The sequence below is a fragment of the Cervus elaphus genome, chromosome 15 (genome assembly GCF_910594005.1).
Source record: "Cervus elaphus chromosome 15, mCerEla1.1, whole genome shotgun sequence".
Classification (NCBI taxonomy): domain Eukaryota; kingdom Metazoa; phylum Chordata; class Mammalia; order Artiodactyla; family Cervidae; genus Cervus; species Cervus elaphus.
In genome coordinates, this window is record NC_057829.1 from 26,536,929 (window position 1) to 26,554,729 (window position 17,801).

Genomic DNA, 17,801 nt, shown 5'->3' on the forward strand with positions numbered 1-17,801 from the left:
GTTCCCTGGGGAGAGGCCTGAGGATGTGTGGGGGAGCTAGGCTAGTTCCAGGAATCCCAGGCTTCCTTGTCTGGTGGAGCAGAGCTGGTGTGTGAGGTGGGAGTCCTTTCAGGGGAGCAGTCACTTGGGCAGTGGGCGGGGTTGGCTCCCTTTAGGGCTGAATGCTGAAGCTTTTGCTTATCCTCACGGCAGTGGTAGAAGGTGAACTGGTTTCCATTGAGTGTTTTTGCCCAGAGGTGGGAAGTGAACAACCTGCTTGCTCTGCAAGGTCAGAATCAGAGGCCCAGGGACTTGCAGATGGGACTATGAGAGGAACGTCTCCTTGCTCCAAATGGGCCCCCAGGTCAGGAGCGAGCCCCGGGATGGCCTGAGGTGATGGAGCCTAGTGGTGAAGAGCCACATGGAGCTGAGCTCTGCTCTAGTGCTGTCCCTGACTCGATGAGTGACTCTGGGCAAGTTATTCAATTGTTCCGTACCTCTGTTTCCTCATCCATGAGATGGGGTCTAATATCAGTGCCTACCTCATAGGGTTGTTGTAAAGATGAATTAAGATGTGTAAATGTGAGTGGCAGACACTCTTAGTGTTGTTATTCATTTGATAAGTCGTGTCTGACTCTCTGCGACCCCGTGGACCATAGCGCACCAGGCTCCTCTGTCCCTCACTGTCTCCTGGAGTTTGCTCAGATTTGTGTCCGGTGAGTCAGTGATGCTATCTAACTTATTACTAGCGATGGTAATAAGACTTCACAAAGGGCAGAATGCAGGGAAGTGTGTTCAGCTCAGTAAGATAGTAAGAGTGTCCCTGCAGAGAACAGGTTACATCTTGAGAGGGGGAGCTTTCTGTCACTAGAGGCATCCAGGAAAATATCAGAGGTCCCCTGACTAGGATGTTGAGGCCTGAGACTGGGGCAGACATGGTGATCTTGAAAGGGGGACATGAGCCGGAAGGGAGTGCCTTGTAGCCCAGCCCATTCTGTGCGCATCTTTCTGTACCCTGCAACACTCATGGGAGGCCCTGAGGTCTGGTGGCCATGGTGACTCAGTGGGTGGTGAGGCACAGGGCATGCCAGATTCTGAAGAATCGACTGGGGCAGTGGGGTAACCAAGTTCCAGAATAGGGGAGGCTACGGTGAAGTGACCCAGTGTGTGTGTGTGGGGCAGGGGGATCGCTGAATGGAGTCTTCTGCCCCCCTGGTCTAGAGAACTCTTCTCTGCTAGAGGAGAGATATGATGGGCAGAGAGAGAGCAGCTGCAACCCTCGGTGAGCCTGGGTTTGTGTGAGTTTGGCCTGGATGAAGCACAGGTCATCTGACTACTGCTTTAAGGGTCTCTTGCTTTGCCTGGTCCAGGGGGGTTCAGTGGGATGGGAGCACTGACCTTGGGGACTAGACGGGCGTACAGAAGGTAGGATGGGATGGATGGGTGGGGGCCTTGGTGGAGAGTCTCTCTTGGCAGCTGAGCTGCAGTGGCTTTGGGTGGAAAGCCCTGGGCCCTGCCGCCCTGTGTACCCTGGAAGACTGGCTTCCTTCAGGGGCTGTGCAGTGGCAGAGGCTCTTCGACTTGGCCATCACTTATGCAGGGCTTCCCTGGTGGCTCAGATGGCAAAGAGTCCACCTGCAATGCAGGAGACCCGGGTTTGATCTCTGGGTCGGGAAGATCCCTTGGAGAAGGGATGGCTACCCAGTCCAGTATTCTTGCCTGGAGAATTCCATGGACAGAGGAGCTGGGCAGGCTACTGTCCATGGGGTCGCATGGAGTCAGACACGACCGACTGACTAACACACTTTCTGTGCAGGTTTGGCATAGCCTCTACCCATGAGCCTGGATGCCTCCCCAACCCCACACGGCTCTTCCTGCTCCTACACCTGCATCCAGGTCCCTTACCTGCTGTGTCCTTTCCAGCTCATGTGGGTTTCTTTTGCCACCCCATCAGTTTCTCCTTCTTTCCCCATAGTAATTACCCTCCCTCTGGCCATGGGGATCGAGCAAGAACTACCAGTCCCAGGGTGACCATGTGAGTCAGGCCAGACTGACCACAGGTCTCCTGGGCTGTACCAGATAAGACTATGCAAGGAAAGCCTTCTTGTCTCTGGGGTCAGAGCAGAGATGTACCTGTGAGAACATACCTTGTCTGGGGGAGTGAAGCTGATGCAGAGGAGCCATGAGGAGGGTGCAGAGAGAGCCAAGGCATTGGGCTCCTCATTTCGAGCACCTGTACCTGTCATGGTTTGTCCAGGGACCTACATGCTCCCCTTTGGTCCAAGAGGGTGCAAGCTGAATTTCTGCCCCTTGCAACCATGAGCCTGGTGGGTCCCTGTCCATCAGGGACACCTCCCAGAGCACCAAGCCCAGCAGTTTGGCCATCTTCTGCTTCTCTGTGGTCTCCTCCGTCCAGATGATGAACAACTCATAGCCAAAGGCTGGGCTTCATCATCTATTTTTCACTGCCCTGGGCACGTGGCAGGTACAGAAGTTAAAAAGAGAGAGCACTTTAAAAGAAAGGACACCTGCTTAATATAGAGTTTGACGCTGACATTTTAATAAGCAGACTGGAGCTTTTGCAGACAGTTGAGTGTCTCTTGATAAAACGGTTACCTTGAGGAGCTCCAGACTTACTCCAGTAATGCTGCTAATTTCCCTAGAACATTTTTTGGCCTCCCGATTGGTGCAGAAGGCAGCTCTCTTGGTTTTGATCCAAAATGGTGTTGGCAGTTTGATGAAGAGACATTGCTGGGAAGGACAGGAGGAAGATGGGCTGCTCTGGGAGGTTCGATGTCGTGTGTGCGGGAAACCTTGAAGGGAGTTCCCTAAGAAGCAAGCTCAAAACAGGCTGAGGTGGGAAAACTGGTGGAATTTAGTTGCGTAAAGTAATGACTGCTTTGAGGCAGCTCCTATTCAAACAGGAAGGCCCAATAGATTTATAAAAATGGTTTCCTTCATTCCCTGTTTTGTGTTCACAGCTGCGTTCCCAGTGTCTGGCACAGGGCTGGTATGTAGTAGGCACTCCATAGGTGTTTGTTGAATGAGTGAAGGAATTCAACAAGTAAGTATTTATTAAGGATTGCCTCCTATTTTCCAGGCACCGTGGTGGGTGTCCCTCACTGCTTTATAGAGCTGACGTGTGCTTGGGGGTGGGAGACTGCATAGCTACACATGTATTCACACACATTTCGTTATATGTTTCATTTACCCCTGTGAATATTGCCTTCGTTTGGGACCTAATAACATGTTGGCTGGGCTTGACCCAGGTTATATTTTTATGTTTTTTTATTTCCAAAGCCAGCACTTGATATTTTTAAGGGACTATTTTGATGCAGGTGAAAAATCAGATTAAAACATCAAGCACATGCTCCTGGGGCACTGTCCTTGCTCGTTTAGTGTCAGCAATCACGAGCTGCACACACACATGCTTTAAATCTGAAATAACAGCACTCTTTGCTGGAACTGGGGTCCAGTGCCCACCTTAGGGGGGCTTCCCAGGTGGCACTGATGGTAAAGAATCCGCCTGCCAATGCAGGAGACATAAGAGATGCAGGTTCAATCCCTGGGTCGGGAAGATCCCCTGGAAGAGGGCATGGCAACCCACTCCAGCATTCTTGCCTGGAGAATCCCATGGGCAGAGGAGCCTGGCAGGCTACAGTCCATGAGGTTGCAAAGAGTTGGACATGACTGAGCGACTTAGCATGCATGCACCTTTGTTTAGAGGAAATGTTACGTGGAACCCCATGAGTGCACAGCACAGTAAAAGTGGATCTGTTATGGACACGATGGGAGGGAGGGAGGGAAGGAGAGAGTGGGACGAATGGAGAGAGTAGCATGGAAACATCTACACTGCTATATGTAAAATAGAGAGCCAGTGGAAGTTTGCTCTATGACTCAGGGAACTCAAGCCAGGGCTCTGTGACAACCTAGAGGGGTGAAATGAGGAGGGAGGTGGGCCGGAGGTTCAAGAGGGAGGGGACATGTGTATACCTATGGCTGATTCATGTTGATGTATGGCAGAAACCAGCACAATATTATAAGGCAATTATCCTTCAATTAGAAACAAATCAAAGGAAAAGAAAAGTGGCTCTGCTTTGCTTGTGATGGGCATGCGGGCCTTTGCTTGGCGGCCTAACACCCTCTTCCCACTTCCCTGCTGGCATCTGAGGGCCCCCAAGCCTCTAGAGGAAGAGCCTGCTCTTGTGTGGTCACACTCATTTGCACACACACGCACACCTGTTCTGCTGTGTGTTCACATCTCTGCTCTCTCCCTCTTCCCCCCTGCTTGCCGCATCCCTGGTTCAGGCCGGCCTCATCCGTACGGACAGCACTGACTACTTCATCGAGCCCTTTGAGCGCGGGCAGCAGGAGACGGAAGCCGGCGGGAGGAAGCACGTGGTGTACCGGCGGGAAGTTGTCAGGCAGCCATGGACAGAGCCCCTCGGGGACCTTCACAATGAAGGTACGCTGTGGTCAGGGGTGCCAGGTCTACCTCCCTCCACATCGCAGGGATGTTTTCAGGTAACTTCTGGCCTGGGCTTTTCAACTCCTGGCCTCAGTCTTCTCGTTGGTGTAATGGGTCTGGGCCACATAGATCTACTGTACCAGCAGGGAAATTGCCCTCCATTTTAGGGGCTACCACAGCAGGCTGGAGTAGGGGCCAGAGGAGCAACTTGAGCCCCTGAACAGTGGTCCTTGAGTCTCGGAGCGGCTCAGCGTTGCTTTGCAAGGCTATTCCTCTGCCAGGACAGAAGGTGGGATGACTGCAGTTAGCTTCTCGCCCTGGAAATCATCTCCACCCCTGGGAACCACAGGAAGGAGGTTCTCGGCACTCGTAGGGAGACTGCCTGGGGTCAGGCCACCAGAGTCAGCTCTGTGTCCAAAAGACCATTTGAGACTGATGACATCAGCGTGATGAGCTCCGGGTGGGGTTCACGCCTTGAAAGCTGCTCTGTCTCCCCTCGTTGGGTTGCCTGGCTCTGCCTCCTGTGGGCAGCGTTGTGCCCTGGGCCCATCTGGGTTCTTTCTTAGAAAGACAAGGGTGACAGGGGACTTTCTTGAAAACCTGTGACTCTGTTATTTTAAGGCGAGCAGTGGGTCTGAACCTGGTATGTGAAGTTCTTTTGAGTGTGCCTGTCTCCACTTAACATTCTTGGTTAAGATGAAAGGTTTGACCTCGAAGGCTGTGCCCTGGATGTTCCCATGCTCCTAATGTTGTCCTGTCCTCCCTCAATCCACAGTCCTGCTCTGTAGCCCCCTTCCCACCACCTAGGTCACTGGAACCTGGATGCTTGTGTGCCTGTAGCCAGAATTCTGGCTCTTTGGCTGGAGTTCAGGGCTACCAAACACCAGTACAGTTCATCCCCTCAAGGGCAGCCAGCCAGCCTGGGGCTTAAGGCTGCTGTTGCTGCCTTTTTTTAATTGGGAGAAAATCCATTTTAATGTATACAATTCAGTTTTTTTTAAAACTATATTCACAGTTTTGTGGGATCACCATTATTGTGAACACCATCACAATTACATCCCACGTTAATGGGATCACCATCACCATTATCTAATCCTAGAACATTTCCATCACTCCCGTAAAAATACCACATACCGATGAATCAGTTGTCACTCCCATTTTCCCCTTCTCAGCTCCCTGGCAACTACTAATCGACCTTCTCTCTCTAGAGCTTTGTCTCTTTTGGACATCCCCTACAGATGGAATCGTACAGTCTGTGGCCTTTTGTGACTGGCTTTCTGTCACTGAGTAAGTAAGGTCAATCTCTGCTGGTGCGTGTCTTAGTACTTCACTCCTTTTCATGGCAGAGTAATATTCCACCCCATAGAGAAACTACATTTTGTCTATCTGTTCATCTGTTGGTGGACATTTGGGTTGTTTTCATTTGGTGGCTATTATGATAATGCTGCCGTGAACATTCATGTACAAATTTTCATGCGAACATATGTTTTCCATTGTTTTCAGTATATACGTAAGATGCTGTAAAGATGTAGGTCCTATGGTAATACTGTGTTTAACTTTTGGGGGAACTGCCAAACTGTTTTCCAAAGCAGTTGCACCATTTTACATTTTCTTGAGGCTTCTTGGGTGGGCTCATTGAAAGTTTCTGGTGACCTCCTGCCCCCACCCTTCCTGCTTTGAGAATTCCCTATATGTGGCCTGAAAGATGAGAGACACATAGAAGAGGGTGTGAATGGATCATCTCCAAGGTCTGTGGCTGATGTCAGCAGGCCCTCCCCAGTGCCTCTCATGGTTTTTTGAGAGAGAAATCTGGGTGGACCCTGTTAGAGTGTGATAATGGAGAGGGGCAGGCCTGGGTTTACTTTCTGGATGTTTGCCATGAACTTGCTGTGTGACCTGAGATGAGTCAGGTGACCTCTCTGAGCCTGTCTTTGACAGACCTGGTAAAGAGAGCTGTGAGGAGTCGAGTTTCCCTTTGCCCTTGCAGTGCTGAGACCTCCAGGCACTGCTCGTGTGTTGGGAGTGGCTATTATGATTCAACTCACTCCATGGAGAGAGCCTTTGACCTTCCTCCTCCCATCCTGGGAGTCTCTTCCCCTCTCCCCCAGGAATTTGTCTCTGGGCTGCTGCGCTCACTGTTGGGCTCAGATAGCAGGGCCCCCGGGAGCTCTGGTGCAGTGTCATCTGCAAAGAGAGAGGCACTGGCCTGAGGGGCAGTGAGGGCGGACACTGGCCCAAGCCCTGCTCACCAACCTGTGCATTGCCCAGAGGGCCAGCTGCCCATTTCTGCTCTCTCCTCTAGGCACAGTGGCCGTACATTCCCCAACTCTTAAATCTAGGGCATGGCAGATTCCTTTGCATGGCAGTGCCACTAACCAAAGGGAAAATAGAAACAGCGTGAGCACTGTGATTTCCTTTTGCTCCACACTCAGCCTTCAGTCCCTGGAGTACCCATGTGCATGGAGGCTTAGAAGCAGAACTTGGGCACCCATCGAGTCATCCCTGAGGGTTACCACACTGTGGACGGTAGCTCCTTACCCTCACTCACAGTGGGTCCTGCAGTTGCATCTCCCTCTTCTCAGAACCCTCTGGTCCCCATGCTGCAGCAGGTCTCCTGCTCCCCCTCCGGCCGGCTCAGGCTCAGGCGTGCCCTCCTCCAGAAGCCTCTCCCAGCTCCCCAATCCTGGTTTGGGTCTTGGTGTGGAAGACTGCCCTAGTCAACCCTCCTGTCTAGTAAGTATGGGGCCCCTTCGGCAGCCACACCTCTGGATATGTGCTGGGACTGTAGTGGTGGCATCTTTACAGCCTCAGCCCCATCTTGCAGGCAGAGGGGTTTTCAAATAACTGTGGATAAATGAATATTCTTAGAAATCAGTGCACAAGAATCAGCTTCAGGGTGGGATGGTAGGAAAGTCATTAAGACATTTGCAGCTTTTTTGAGAGACCCTTGCCTCCTATCCTGCTTCCAAAGCTTCCCCTATGCTGTCCTCATGCACTCTTCACTCCACTGCCCCAACAAATGTTGCTCCAGCCCTTATTCGGGCTATGGTGTAAATGACTGATAACTGCTTGAGATGTTACCTTTCTAAATAGCCATATGTTTCAAAGCATGACCTTTTGATTCAGACAGACCTGGACAGGCTACTTTGAATCTTAGCTTGTTTATTTGTATAATGGAGTCAATAATCTGATAGAGTTGTCTTTAACGATTGGATTGGATTCAATTAGGAGTCAGCCAACTAAGGTCCATGAGCTAAATGAGGCCTACCACTTGTTTTTGTAAATAAAGTTTTATTGAAACCCAGAGACACTCATTTGTTTATATATTGTCTGTAGCTGCTTTTATATTTCAGTAGTCAAATTGAAGAGCTGAGATGGACCAGATGAACCACAAACCCTAAAATGTTTACTATCTGATCCTTTACAGAAAAGGTTCGACAGCTCCTAGATTATGTCATACAAGTTAATAAATGCTGGTTAAATAAATAACCTTAGCTAAAAGGTCAAAGCTGTGATGGGGAAATTTGGAGTTGCTGGCAATGATTGAGAGGGATTTGAGGGGCGTGGGGAATCCTCCACGGGTCCCTAAAATGCCCTCCATAGGCCATGGTAATATCACAAAACATTTTTTCCTGTATTATGATGTTTCTACCCACTGCCATCTTTGATTTTTACAGCAAGCATGTCTGGCAGGAGATCAAGGATTATTCCTTCCCATGTCACAGGAGGGGAGGGGAGCGCAGAGAGGTGGAGGGGCTTGGGCTGGGACGTGACAGGGAGATAGAACTGAGAGGGAACTGGAGCCCGGGCCAGTTCTCACCTCTCCGCTCCTCACTGCCTCAGAGAGTTGCCACATCCTCACGTCAGGGGGAGGGCTCAAGCCCACCCATTACCTGGCCTGGCACAAACCCTCATGCTGTCAGAGGCAGGGGGCTCAGCGGGCGGCATCATGGTGACAGTTCCTCACGTGGATTTGAACCTCCGTCTCTTCCCGTCCTGGTTCCAGCTTTTGGCCTGGGCGACCTTCCCAACCTGCTGGGCCTGGTGGGGGACCGGCTGGGAGAAGCAGAGCGGAAGCGGCGACACGCCACGCCGGGCAGCTACAGCATCGAGGTGCTGCTGGTGGTGGACGACTCGGTGGTGCGCTTCCACGGCAAGGAGCACGTGCAGAACTACGTCCTCACCCTCATGAATATCGTGAGTGTGCCCAAGGCCCGGGGCTGGGTGCCGGGGCTGTGGTGGGGGCCACTGGTTTGGTGGCGCTGGTTTTCCGGGTGGGCTCAGGGAAGTCACTGCCTGCTCCCACATCCAGCTGAATGGTTTCCATGTTAAGGTGAGCCTGAGCTGGCCTGGTGTGCATCCTGGACCTTGGCCTGGTGTCAGCTGCATGTGACTGTGCTGAGGTACCTACAGGCAAACTGGAGCTTGTGGTCAGTGGTTTCTGGGCTTGGACATATTCAGAGCCTGGGTCAGGTGAGGCCAGGGGTCCCACTTGTCTTAGAGTTGAAGGGATTTCCCTGAGATTCATCATCTGGGGAAAATGCCCAATCCTAGGCTGGAGAGACTGGCCACTGGGCTGTCGATGTGTAAGCAGAGATCCCAGCCCCCCATTGTGTGGCCCTGGGTGTTCACAGAGATCAGGCAGGCAGGAAAAATGAGGGTTCTGGGTAAATTTTGAGACAGGTGAAGCAGAGAGGCCATGCACTGTCCACAGTGAGTGGTTACTGCTCAGTTGTTGCCAGAGGTGCTCATGCAGAGATGCAGGGCTCTTGTCATGGATAGGCCAGTTTTTTTTTAAGTCAGAAATGCAGATAGTTTTTTTTTTTAACTTTTTATATGGGAAATTTAAATTGTGATATCTAAGTGAAACTCCTAATTTTTAAAATGCTAAAATAAAAATGCTGTGAATGCTGAATGAAACCTATCTACATGTCACATTTGGCCTCTGGGCTACAGATGGGCAGCTCTGACCTAAAGATGCAGAGATGAGGGAGACCAGAAAGGAAGGGAGGTGGAAAACATCAGAGGTGGGCTTTGCACGGGTTCTCTTCTGACAAGAGGCCTTTGTTGGAAGTGCCTGTGGCTGTGGCTCTGGGAGGAGGGGACCAGTCTAGTTGCAAGTGGGGCCAACGGTGGACATTGATGATAATGTGACTTTCATGAGGGGAGTGATAACACATCTCTGGGAATGGAACAGTTGATAAGCAGAAGCGTCAACCCCATGGTCATGCCAATCCTCCGGCAACATTTATAGCAAAATAAAATAGCAATGTTGAGGATCTTTTCAGTGAGGCTGATTCTTACTGCTATAGCTCCCTGACCAGAGACAAAAGAAGTTTCCTCTTGATGATGCTGCGTGTGCTGTCTGGTGTCCATAATCCAGCCACATGGGAGGTGAGGTAGCTGCTGGGAGGGCATGCGGCCAGCCCCTTGTTAGCTGTGTGACCTCAGGCAAGGGACCTTTATCCTTCCGACTCTGTAACTTACAAATGATGCAAAACAAACTTGAACTAGACTAAGGAAAACAGGGCTAAACATATGGGCCAGGATGTGGGAGAACAGGATGGAACTGTTTTAAGTGTAATTGGTACTAGAGGCCTACATGGACTCTTCAAGTCCTCTTCTCTGTCTGACTTTCTAATTCTCTTGACCAACTTCTCAAAAAGACAGATTCTGGCTATGAGCATTATGAAGCTGACTTTTTTTTCCTCCAATTTTTAAAAATCGTGGTTAATTTGCAATGTTGTGTTAATTTCTATTGTATGGCAAAGTGATTCAATTACACACATATATATATACACACACATTATTTTTTAAATATTCTTTTCCATTATGGTTTATCATAAGATATTGAATATAGTTCTCTGTGCTCTATTGTAGGCCTCGTTGTTTGTCCATCCTGTATACGAACGCTTACATCTGCTAACCCCGACCTCCCACTCCATCTCGCCCTCAACTCTACCCTTTAGCAACCCCTAGTCTGTCCTCTATGTCTGTGATTCTCTTTCAGTTTCATAGATAGCTTTGTTTGTGTCATATTTTACATTCTACGTATGAATCAGTATCATATTTTACATTCCATATATAAGTGATATCATATGATATTTGTCTTTCTCTTTCTTGTATGGTAATCTCTAGTTGCATGTTGCTGCAAAGGCATTATTTCTTTCTTTTTATGGCTGAGTAATATTCCATTCTACATATTTATCACATTATCTTTATCCCTGCATCTGTTGATGAATATTTAGTTTGTTTCCATGTCTTGGCTCTTGTGAATCATGCTGCTATGAACATAGAGTTGTATGTATCTTTTTGAATTATACTGATAGTTTTGTCTGGATATATGCCTAGGAGTGGGATTGCTGGATCACATGGTAATTCTGTTTTTAGTTTTCTGAGGAACCTCCCTACTGTTCTCCACAGTGGCTGCACCAACTTACATTCCTACCAACAGTGTAGGAGGGTTTCCTTTTCTCCACACCCTTCCCAGCATTTGTCATTTGCTGACTTTTTAATGATGTGTGAGGTGGTACCTCACTGTAGTTTTGATTTGCTTTTCTCTAATAATTAGCAATGTTGAGGATCTTTTCAGTGAGGCTGATTCTTACTGCTATAGCTCCCTGACCAGAGACAAAAGAAGTTTCCTCTTGAGTTCTCAGGCAAAAGTTCCTGGAGCAGGACTCTGAAATTTGAGTCACATGACCACCCTTTGGGCCAATCACTATATGTTGGAGAAGGAGACAGAGTTTCCCAAAGGACAGGAGGGACTGGACACAGGCATGGGCCCTGGAGAAATTGTTCTGAGCTCACCAGGCACCCCAATCGGTGTCTGTTATAATAATATTTAATCCCCGAAAGCCTCCATTTTTCATAATATTGTCTGCTCTTGGGTTGACTGTGTATAAAGTCTTTAGCACACCCTCGGCACTCAGGGAGTCCTCAAGCAGTGTGTTCTGCATTCTTATAGCTGTATTGTCTTTGTGAGTGTGTGTAGTTCTTTGTCTAAGCCTCTGAAGGTAGAGTCCTTGAGGGTGAGAACTTTGACTTAGACTTTTTTTGAACCCCCAAGAGCACACAGCATGGGTATTTAGTCCAACACCTGATAGGTGATCAGTAAATGTAGAAGTGAATGGTGTCTATGGGAGAAGCAGGGAGCCAGCATGGGAAAAGCGGGAAACAGTATACTTCTGTCTGCAATGCCACTGTTAAGAAAAGGGCAAGGGTAGAGATCAGCTCCAATTATAGGAGCCCCAGGGAGGGGAGGAGTGCCAGGAAGCCTGCCCCTTGCCACTTCTTCGTTTGAATACTAATCCTGTTATTCCTGGGGACTGGGATTTGATCCCTGGATTCCCTGGAGAAGGAAATGGCTACCACCTCCAGTATTCTTACCTGGAGAATCCCATGGACTGAGGAGCCTGGCGGCTCCTCAGTTCATAGGGCCATAAAAAGTTGGACATGACTGAGTGAATAACACACATACACACAGCCTGTGGTTTGCAACGCAGAGAGCAAAGGCTACCACTTGTGCCCTTTGAGAAAGAGAGGGAGGGTAACTATGTATATGAACACACCCACTTCACTGGAGCACTTGACCACCCACCCGGACTCTATAAATTGCTAGTCTGACCTAAGACCACACAGCTGAATACTAATCCCATTAGTCAGAGAGCCAAGTTGGCCCCTGGAGCCAGCAGGTGGAGAACAGGAGTGGGGGGGAGGGAGTGGGGAAGGGGCCAGGGGAGCGCTTAGGAAGCCCCCAGTGTTAGGACCCTCCATCCTGGATCCTGAAGACCCCAGGAGCATGAATGGGCTCTATTCACAGCCCCAGAGTTTGCTAAAAGATAATTTTCAGAAAAAAAGCAAAATCATGACTTTCATACAAAAATAAAAACAGGTGTCATGTGAAAGATTTTCAGTTCAGTTCAGTCACTCAGTCATGTCTGACTCTTTGTGACCCCATGGACTGCAGCACACCAGGCTTCCCTGTCCATCACCAGCTCCCAGAGCTTGCTCAAACCCATACCCATTGAGTCAGTGATGCCATCCAACCATCCCATCCTCTGTCATCCCCTTCTCCTCCCACCTTCAATCATTCCCAGCATCAGGATCTTTTCAAATGAGTCAGTTCTTTGCCAAAGTGTTGGTGGTCAAAGTATTGGAGTTTCAGCTTCAGCATCGGTCCTTCCAATGAATGTTCAGGACTGATTTCCTTTAGGATTAACTGGTTGGATCTCCTTGCAGTCCAAGGGACTCTCAAGAGTCTTCTCCAACACCACAGTTCAAAACCATCAATTCTTCGGCACTCAGCTTTCTTTGCACTCCAACTCTCACATCCATACATGACTACTGGAAAAACCATAGCTTTGACTAGACGGACTTTCGTCAGCAAAGTAATGTCTTTGCTTTTTAATATGCTGTCTAGGCTTGTCATAACTTTTCTTCCAAGGAGCAAACATCTTTTAATTTCAGGGCTGCAGTCACTATCTGCAGTGATTTTGGAGCCCCCCAAAATAAAGTCTGTCACTGTTTCCATTATTTCCCCATTTATTTGCCATGAAGTGATAGGACCAGATGCCATGATCTTCATTTCTGAATGTTGAGTTTTAAGCTAACTTTTTCACTCTCCTTCACTTTCATCAAGAGGCTTTTTAGTTCTTCTTCACTTTCTGCCACAAGGGTGGTGTCATCTGCATATCTGAGGTTATTGATATTTATCTTAGCAATCTCGATTCCAGCTTGTGCTTCATCTAGCCTGGCATTTCACATGGTGTACTCTGCGTAGAAGTTAAATAAGCAGGGTGACAATATACAGCCTTGAGGTACTCCTTTCCCAATTTGGAAGGAGATCCAACCAGTCAATCCTAAAGGAAATCAGTTCTGAATATTCATTGGAAGGACCAATGCTGAAGCTGAAACTCCAATACTTTGGCCACCAACACTTTGGCCATGAACCGATTCATTTGAAAAGACCCTAATGCTGGGAAAGATTGAAGGCGGGAGGAGAAGGGGACAACAGAGGATGATATGGTTGGATGGCATCACTGACTCAATGGACATGAGTTTGAGCAAGGTCCAGGAGTTGGTGTTGAACAGGGAAGCCTGGTGTGCTGCAGTCCATGGGGTTGCAAAGAGTCAGACCCGACTGAGCGACTGAACTGAACTGATGCTTAACTTAATAAAGGAAAGAGAGGGGAGAAGAGGCTCCATGGGAAGGGCAGATAGGTTTCTTTAGGAAAGACAAGTGGACTTTAGGAGAACAAGTAGGAAATAAGAAAGTTTATGATGATACATGTTTATTCCGGTGCAAGTGGTCTTTCTTTTTTTGTTTTAATGGCCATGAAATTCCCCTGGGGAGAGGATTTATAGTAGCTCATTTTCTCAGGAGTTACTGCTTTGTCAAAGAAGGGAATTTCTTTATATATATATATAAAATTTATTTTTTTATTGAAGGATAATTGCTTTACAGAATTTTGTTGTTTTCTGTCAAACCTCATCATGAATTAGCCATAGTTATACATATATCCCCTCCCTTTTGAAACTCCCTCCCATCTCCCTCCCGGGAATTTCTGATATGCTTTATTTCTGCATCTGTTGAATCTCAAGTGTCTTCAGCTTAAAATAATATTTATACCAACTCTGAGTTCTGAGTGGGTCCCCACCCAGGCCAGGAGTGGGACCCTGGGAGTGACCCCAGGAAGTGAGTGATTGGATGTGTGTGTGTCCTGGAGGGACCATGGCCAGTTCGTGAGGTCCCTGCTTGGGTGGAAACTCACATGTTGTAGGTTCTGTACCACTGTGTACCCTTGGGAAGGCCCCCACCAGACACAAGGGCACTGAAGACCTTGCAGGGGGGCCTGCCGTGGAGCCTCTTCCCATGGTCTCGGTTCTGTGTCTTCTCAGAGGTTCTGGAGTGCTGTTGGAGGCTGGTTCCTTGCTCACTGCTGCCTTGCCCTTGTGGGTATGGGAACAGAGGGGTGCAGCTTCCCACAGGGGCTCCTTCCTCTCGGGAGAGAGGCTTAGGGCACTGAGATGGACCTCGCCTAAGGAGCTGCTGCCTTGCAGACCTTCAGCTGCCACAGGGGGAAAGCGAAGTTTGGGGTTCTGACTTTCCTGGGGGACAGCAGCCAGCCAGCCAGAATCCCACCTGTGACCATGAATGGAGGGGCCCAGACAACCTCTCCCTCCCAGGAGACCAGCAGCTCATCTTGTCCATTGTGTGGAAACCTGTATTTGGCTGGAATCCTCGAAGTCCCGCTTCCTTTTAGGATTTCGTGAAGCCGGGAAAAGAGGGGTGTCCCTTTGCTCTTCCCTCACGGCACCTGTCTGCCTGTGACCATTTCTCATCCTGGTTTCCAGGGCCAGGGCTGGCCTGGCGGGATCAGAGAGAAGAGATCTGGTTCTCAGGGTGGATGGTGCTAACCCAGGGAGGAGGGGCAGAGCCCTTTGTGGAACTCAGAATGATCTGATCAGGCCCCAGTCACTGCGGCTCTCAGGGGCTTCTTGCCTCTTACTTTTCTTTTGCGTCAACCTAGGGATGTACCATAAATATTCATAGAGCTTCAGATGTTGGGCAACGACTCCTTCTCAGCCCTCCCTCACATGCTGCTGTGCCCTGGATGGACTTGGCTTTCTCTGTGCCTCAGTTTACCCATCTGTGTAGAGGATGTTTCCTTAAGGCTTCTTAAATCTCAGGGCAAGGGATCATGTTTTAAAAACTTTTATTAGAATATAGTTGATTTACAATGTTGTGTTAGATTCAGGTGTCCAGCATAGTGATTCAGTTATTTGTTGTTTAGTCACTGAGTTGTGTCCGACTCTTTTGTGACCCCATGGATTGTAGTCTGCCAGGCTCCTCGGTCCATGGGATTTCTCAGGCAAGAGTACTGGAGTGGGTTGCCATTTCCTTCTCGGGGTGGGGGAGGGTCTTCCTGACCCAAGGATCAAACCCTTGTCTCCTGTATTGGCAGGTGGATTCTTTACCACTGAGCCACTTGGGAAGCTCCCAATATATTCACTCTTTTTCAGGTTCTTTTCCTATATAGCTTATTACAGAATATTGAGTAGAGTTCCATGTGCTATACAGTAGGTGCTGGTTGGTTATCTATTTTATATGATAGTAAAGTATGTTTGTTTAATTCCAAGTTCCTAATTTATCCCTCCCTAGTACCCGATGTTTCCCATTTGGTAACCATAAATTTGTTTTCAAAATCTGTGAGTCTGTTCCTATTTTGTAAGTAAGTTCATGTATATCATTTTTAAATTAGATTTGACATATGAGTGATATCATGTGATATTTTCTCTATATTTTCTTTTTCTGTCTGACCTAGTAGATAATCCCTAGGTCCATCCATGTTGCTGCAAATAGCATTATTTCATTCTTTTTTGTGACTGAATCATATTCCATTGTATATATTTATCACATCTTTATCCATTTCTCTGTTGATGGACTTCTAGGTTGATTCCATGTCCTGGCTATTGTAGATAGTGCTGCAATGAACATTGAGGTGTATGTATCTTTTTTTTTTCCATTTATTTTTATTCGTTGGAGGCTAATTACTTTACAATATTGTAGTGGTTTTTGCCATACATTGACATGAATCAGTCATGGATTGCATGTATCTTTTTGAATTATGGTTTTCTTTGGATATACACCCAAGAGTGGGATGGCTGGGTCATATGATAGTTCTTTTTGGAACTATCTTTATGGAACCTCCATACTGTTTTCCATAGTGGTTATTTAAAATTACATTCCTACCCTCTCCAGCATTTATTGTTTATAGACTTTTTGATAATGGCCATTCTGACCTGTGTGAGGTGATAACACCTTGTAGTTTTGATTTGTACTTCTCTGATAATTAGTGATGATGTGACATCTTTTCATGTGCTTTTTTGGCGATCTTTATGTCTTCTTTGGAGAAATATCTATTTATATATTTTGGCCATACCATGGGGCTTGTGGGATCTTAGTTCTCCGACCAGGGAGGGAACCCTTGTCCCTTAAGTGGAAGCATGTAGTCCTAACTACTGAACCACCAGGGAATTCCTTTTTTGTTGTTGTTTAGTCACTTGGTCATGTCTGACTGTTTGTGACCCCATGGACTGCAGCACGCCAGGTTTCCCTATCCTACCATCTCCCATAGTTTGCTCAGACTCATGTCTATTGAGTCAGTGATGCCATTCAACCGTCTTGTCGTCTGTTGTCCCTTCCTCCTCCGGTCTTCAGTCTTTTCCAGTGTCAGGATCTTTTCCAATCAGCTCTTCCCATCAGGTGGCCCAAGTATTGGAGCTTTGGCTTCAGCATCGGTCCTTCCAATGAGTATTCAGGGTTGATTTCCTTTAGGATTGGCTGGTTTGATGTCCTTGCAGTCCAAGGGACTCTCAAGGTGGTGTTAGTCTTCTCTAACACCACCATTCAGAAGCATCTATTCTTTGGTGCTCAGCCTTCTTTATGGTCCAACTCTCACATCTGTACATGACTCCTGGAAAAACCATAGCTTTGACTGTGTGGATCTTTGTCAACAAAGTGATGTCTCTGCTTTTCCTGAGAGATGTCTATTTAGATCTTCTGCCCATTAGAGCTGCCCACATAGAGCTGCATGTGCTGTTTGTGTATTTTGGAGATTAATCTCTTGTCAGTTGCCGTGTTTGCAAATACTTTCTCCTATTCTGTGTGTTGTTTTTTCACTTTGTTTATGTTTTCCTTTGCTGTGCAAAAGCTTTTAAATTTAATTAGGTCCCATTTGTTTATTTTTACTTTCATTTCTATAGAAGGTGGATCAAAAAAGATACTGATGTGATTTATGTCAAAGAGTGTTTTCCCCTTAAGAGTTTTATAGTGTCTGGCCTTACATTTAGGTCTTTGATCCATTTTGAATTTATATGTATGGTGTTAGAGAATGTTCTAATTTTATTCTTTTACATGTAGCTGTCTGGTTTTCCTAGCACTGCTTATTGGATAGACTGTCTTTTCTCCATTGTGTATTCTTGCCTTCTTAATTGACCACAAATGTGTGGGTTTTCTAGCCTGTTCCATTGGTCTATATTTATCTTTTTGTGCCAGTACCATACTGTTTTGGTTACTGTAGCTTTATAGTATAGTCTGAAGTCAAGGAGCCTGATTTCTTCCAGTTCTGTTTTTCTTTCTTAAGATTTGTTGACCAAGGGAACCACTTGAAATGTAAGGGGCAGTTTTCAGCATTTAGTGAATATCTACATAGTGTGTACATAGTATTACGTATGGACTCCTGTTCTAGGGGACCTTTGAGGGCAGTGCAGAAGGAGATGGTGTCCCTGTGGACTTCTGGAAACAAGAAGGCTTTCTGGAGGCATTTGGTGCTGAGCCAGCCTTGGCAGA

At 47.6% G+C, this 17,801-nt stretch overlaps 1 protein-coding gene across 6 annotated transcripts in view; it reads left to right on the forward strand.

Annotated features, from left to right (window-relative positions):
* Nucleotides 1–17,801, forward strand: part of ADAMTS14 (ADAM metallopeptidase with thrombospondin type 1 motif 14) — a 92,436-nt gene that overhangs the window by 22,297 nt on the left and 52,338 nt on the right. For 4 of the 6 annotated variants that reach the window (XM_043926588.1, XM_043926584.1, XM_043926589.1 and 1 more), the window contains exons 3-4: nt 4,267–4,444; nt 8,454–8,644. In XM_043926588.1, coding sequence (XP_043782523.1) covers nt 4,267–4,444; nt 8,454–8,644 — 369 coding nt within the window. The remainder of the gene's footprint in view (nt 1–4,266; nt 4,445–8,453; nt 8,645–17,801) is intronic. The other 2 variants (XM_043926586.1, XM_043926587.1) reach the window with 1 other exon arrangement.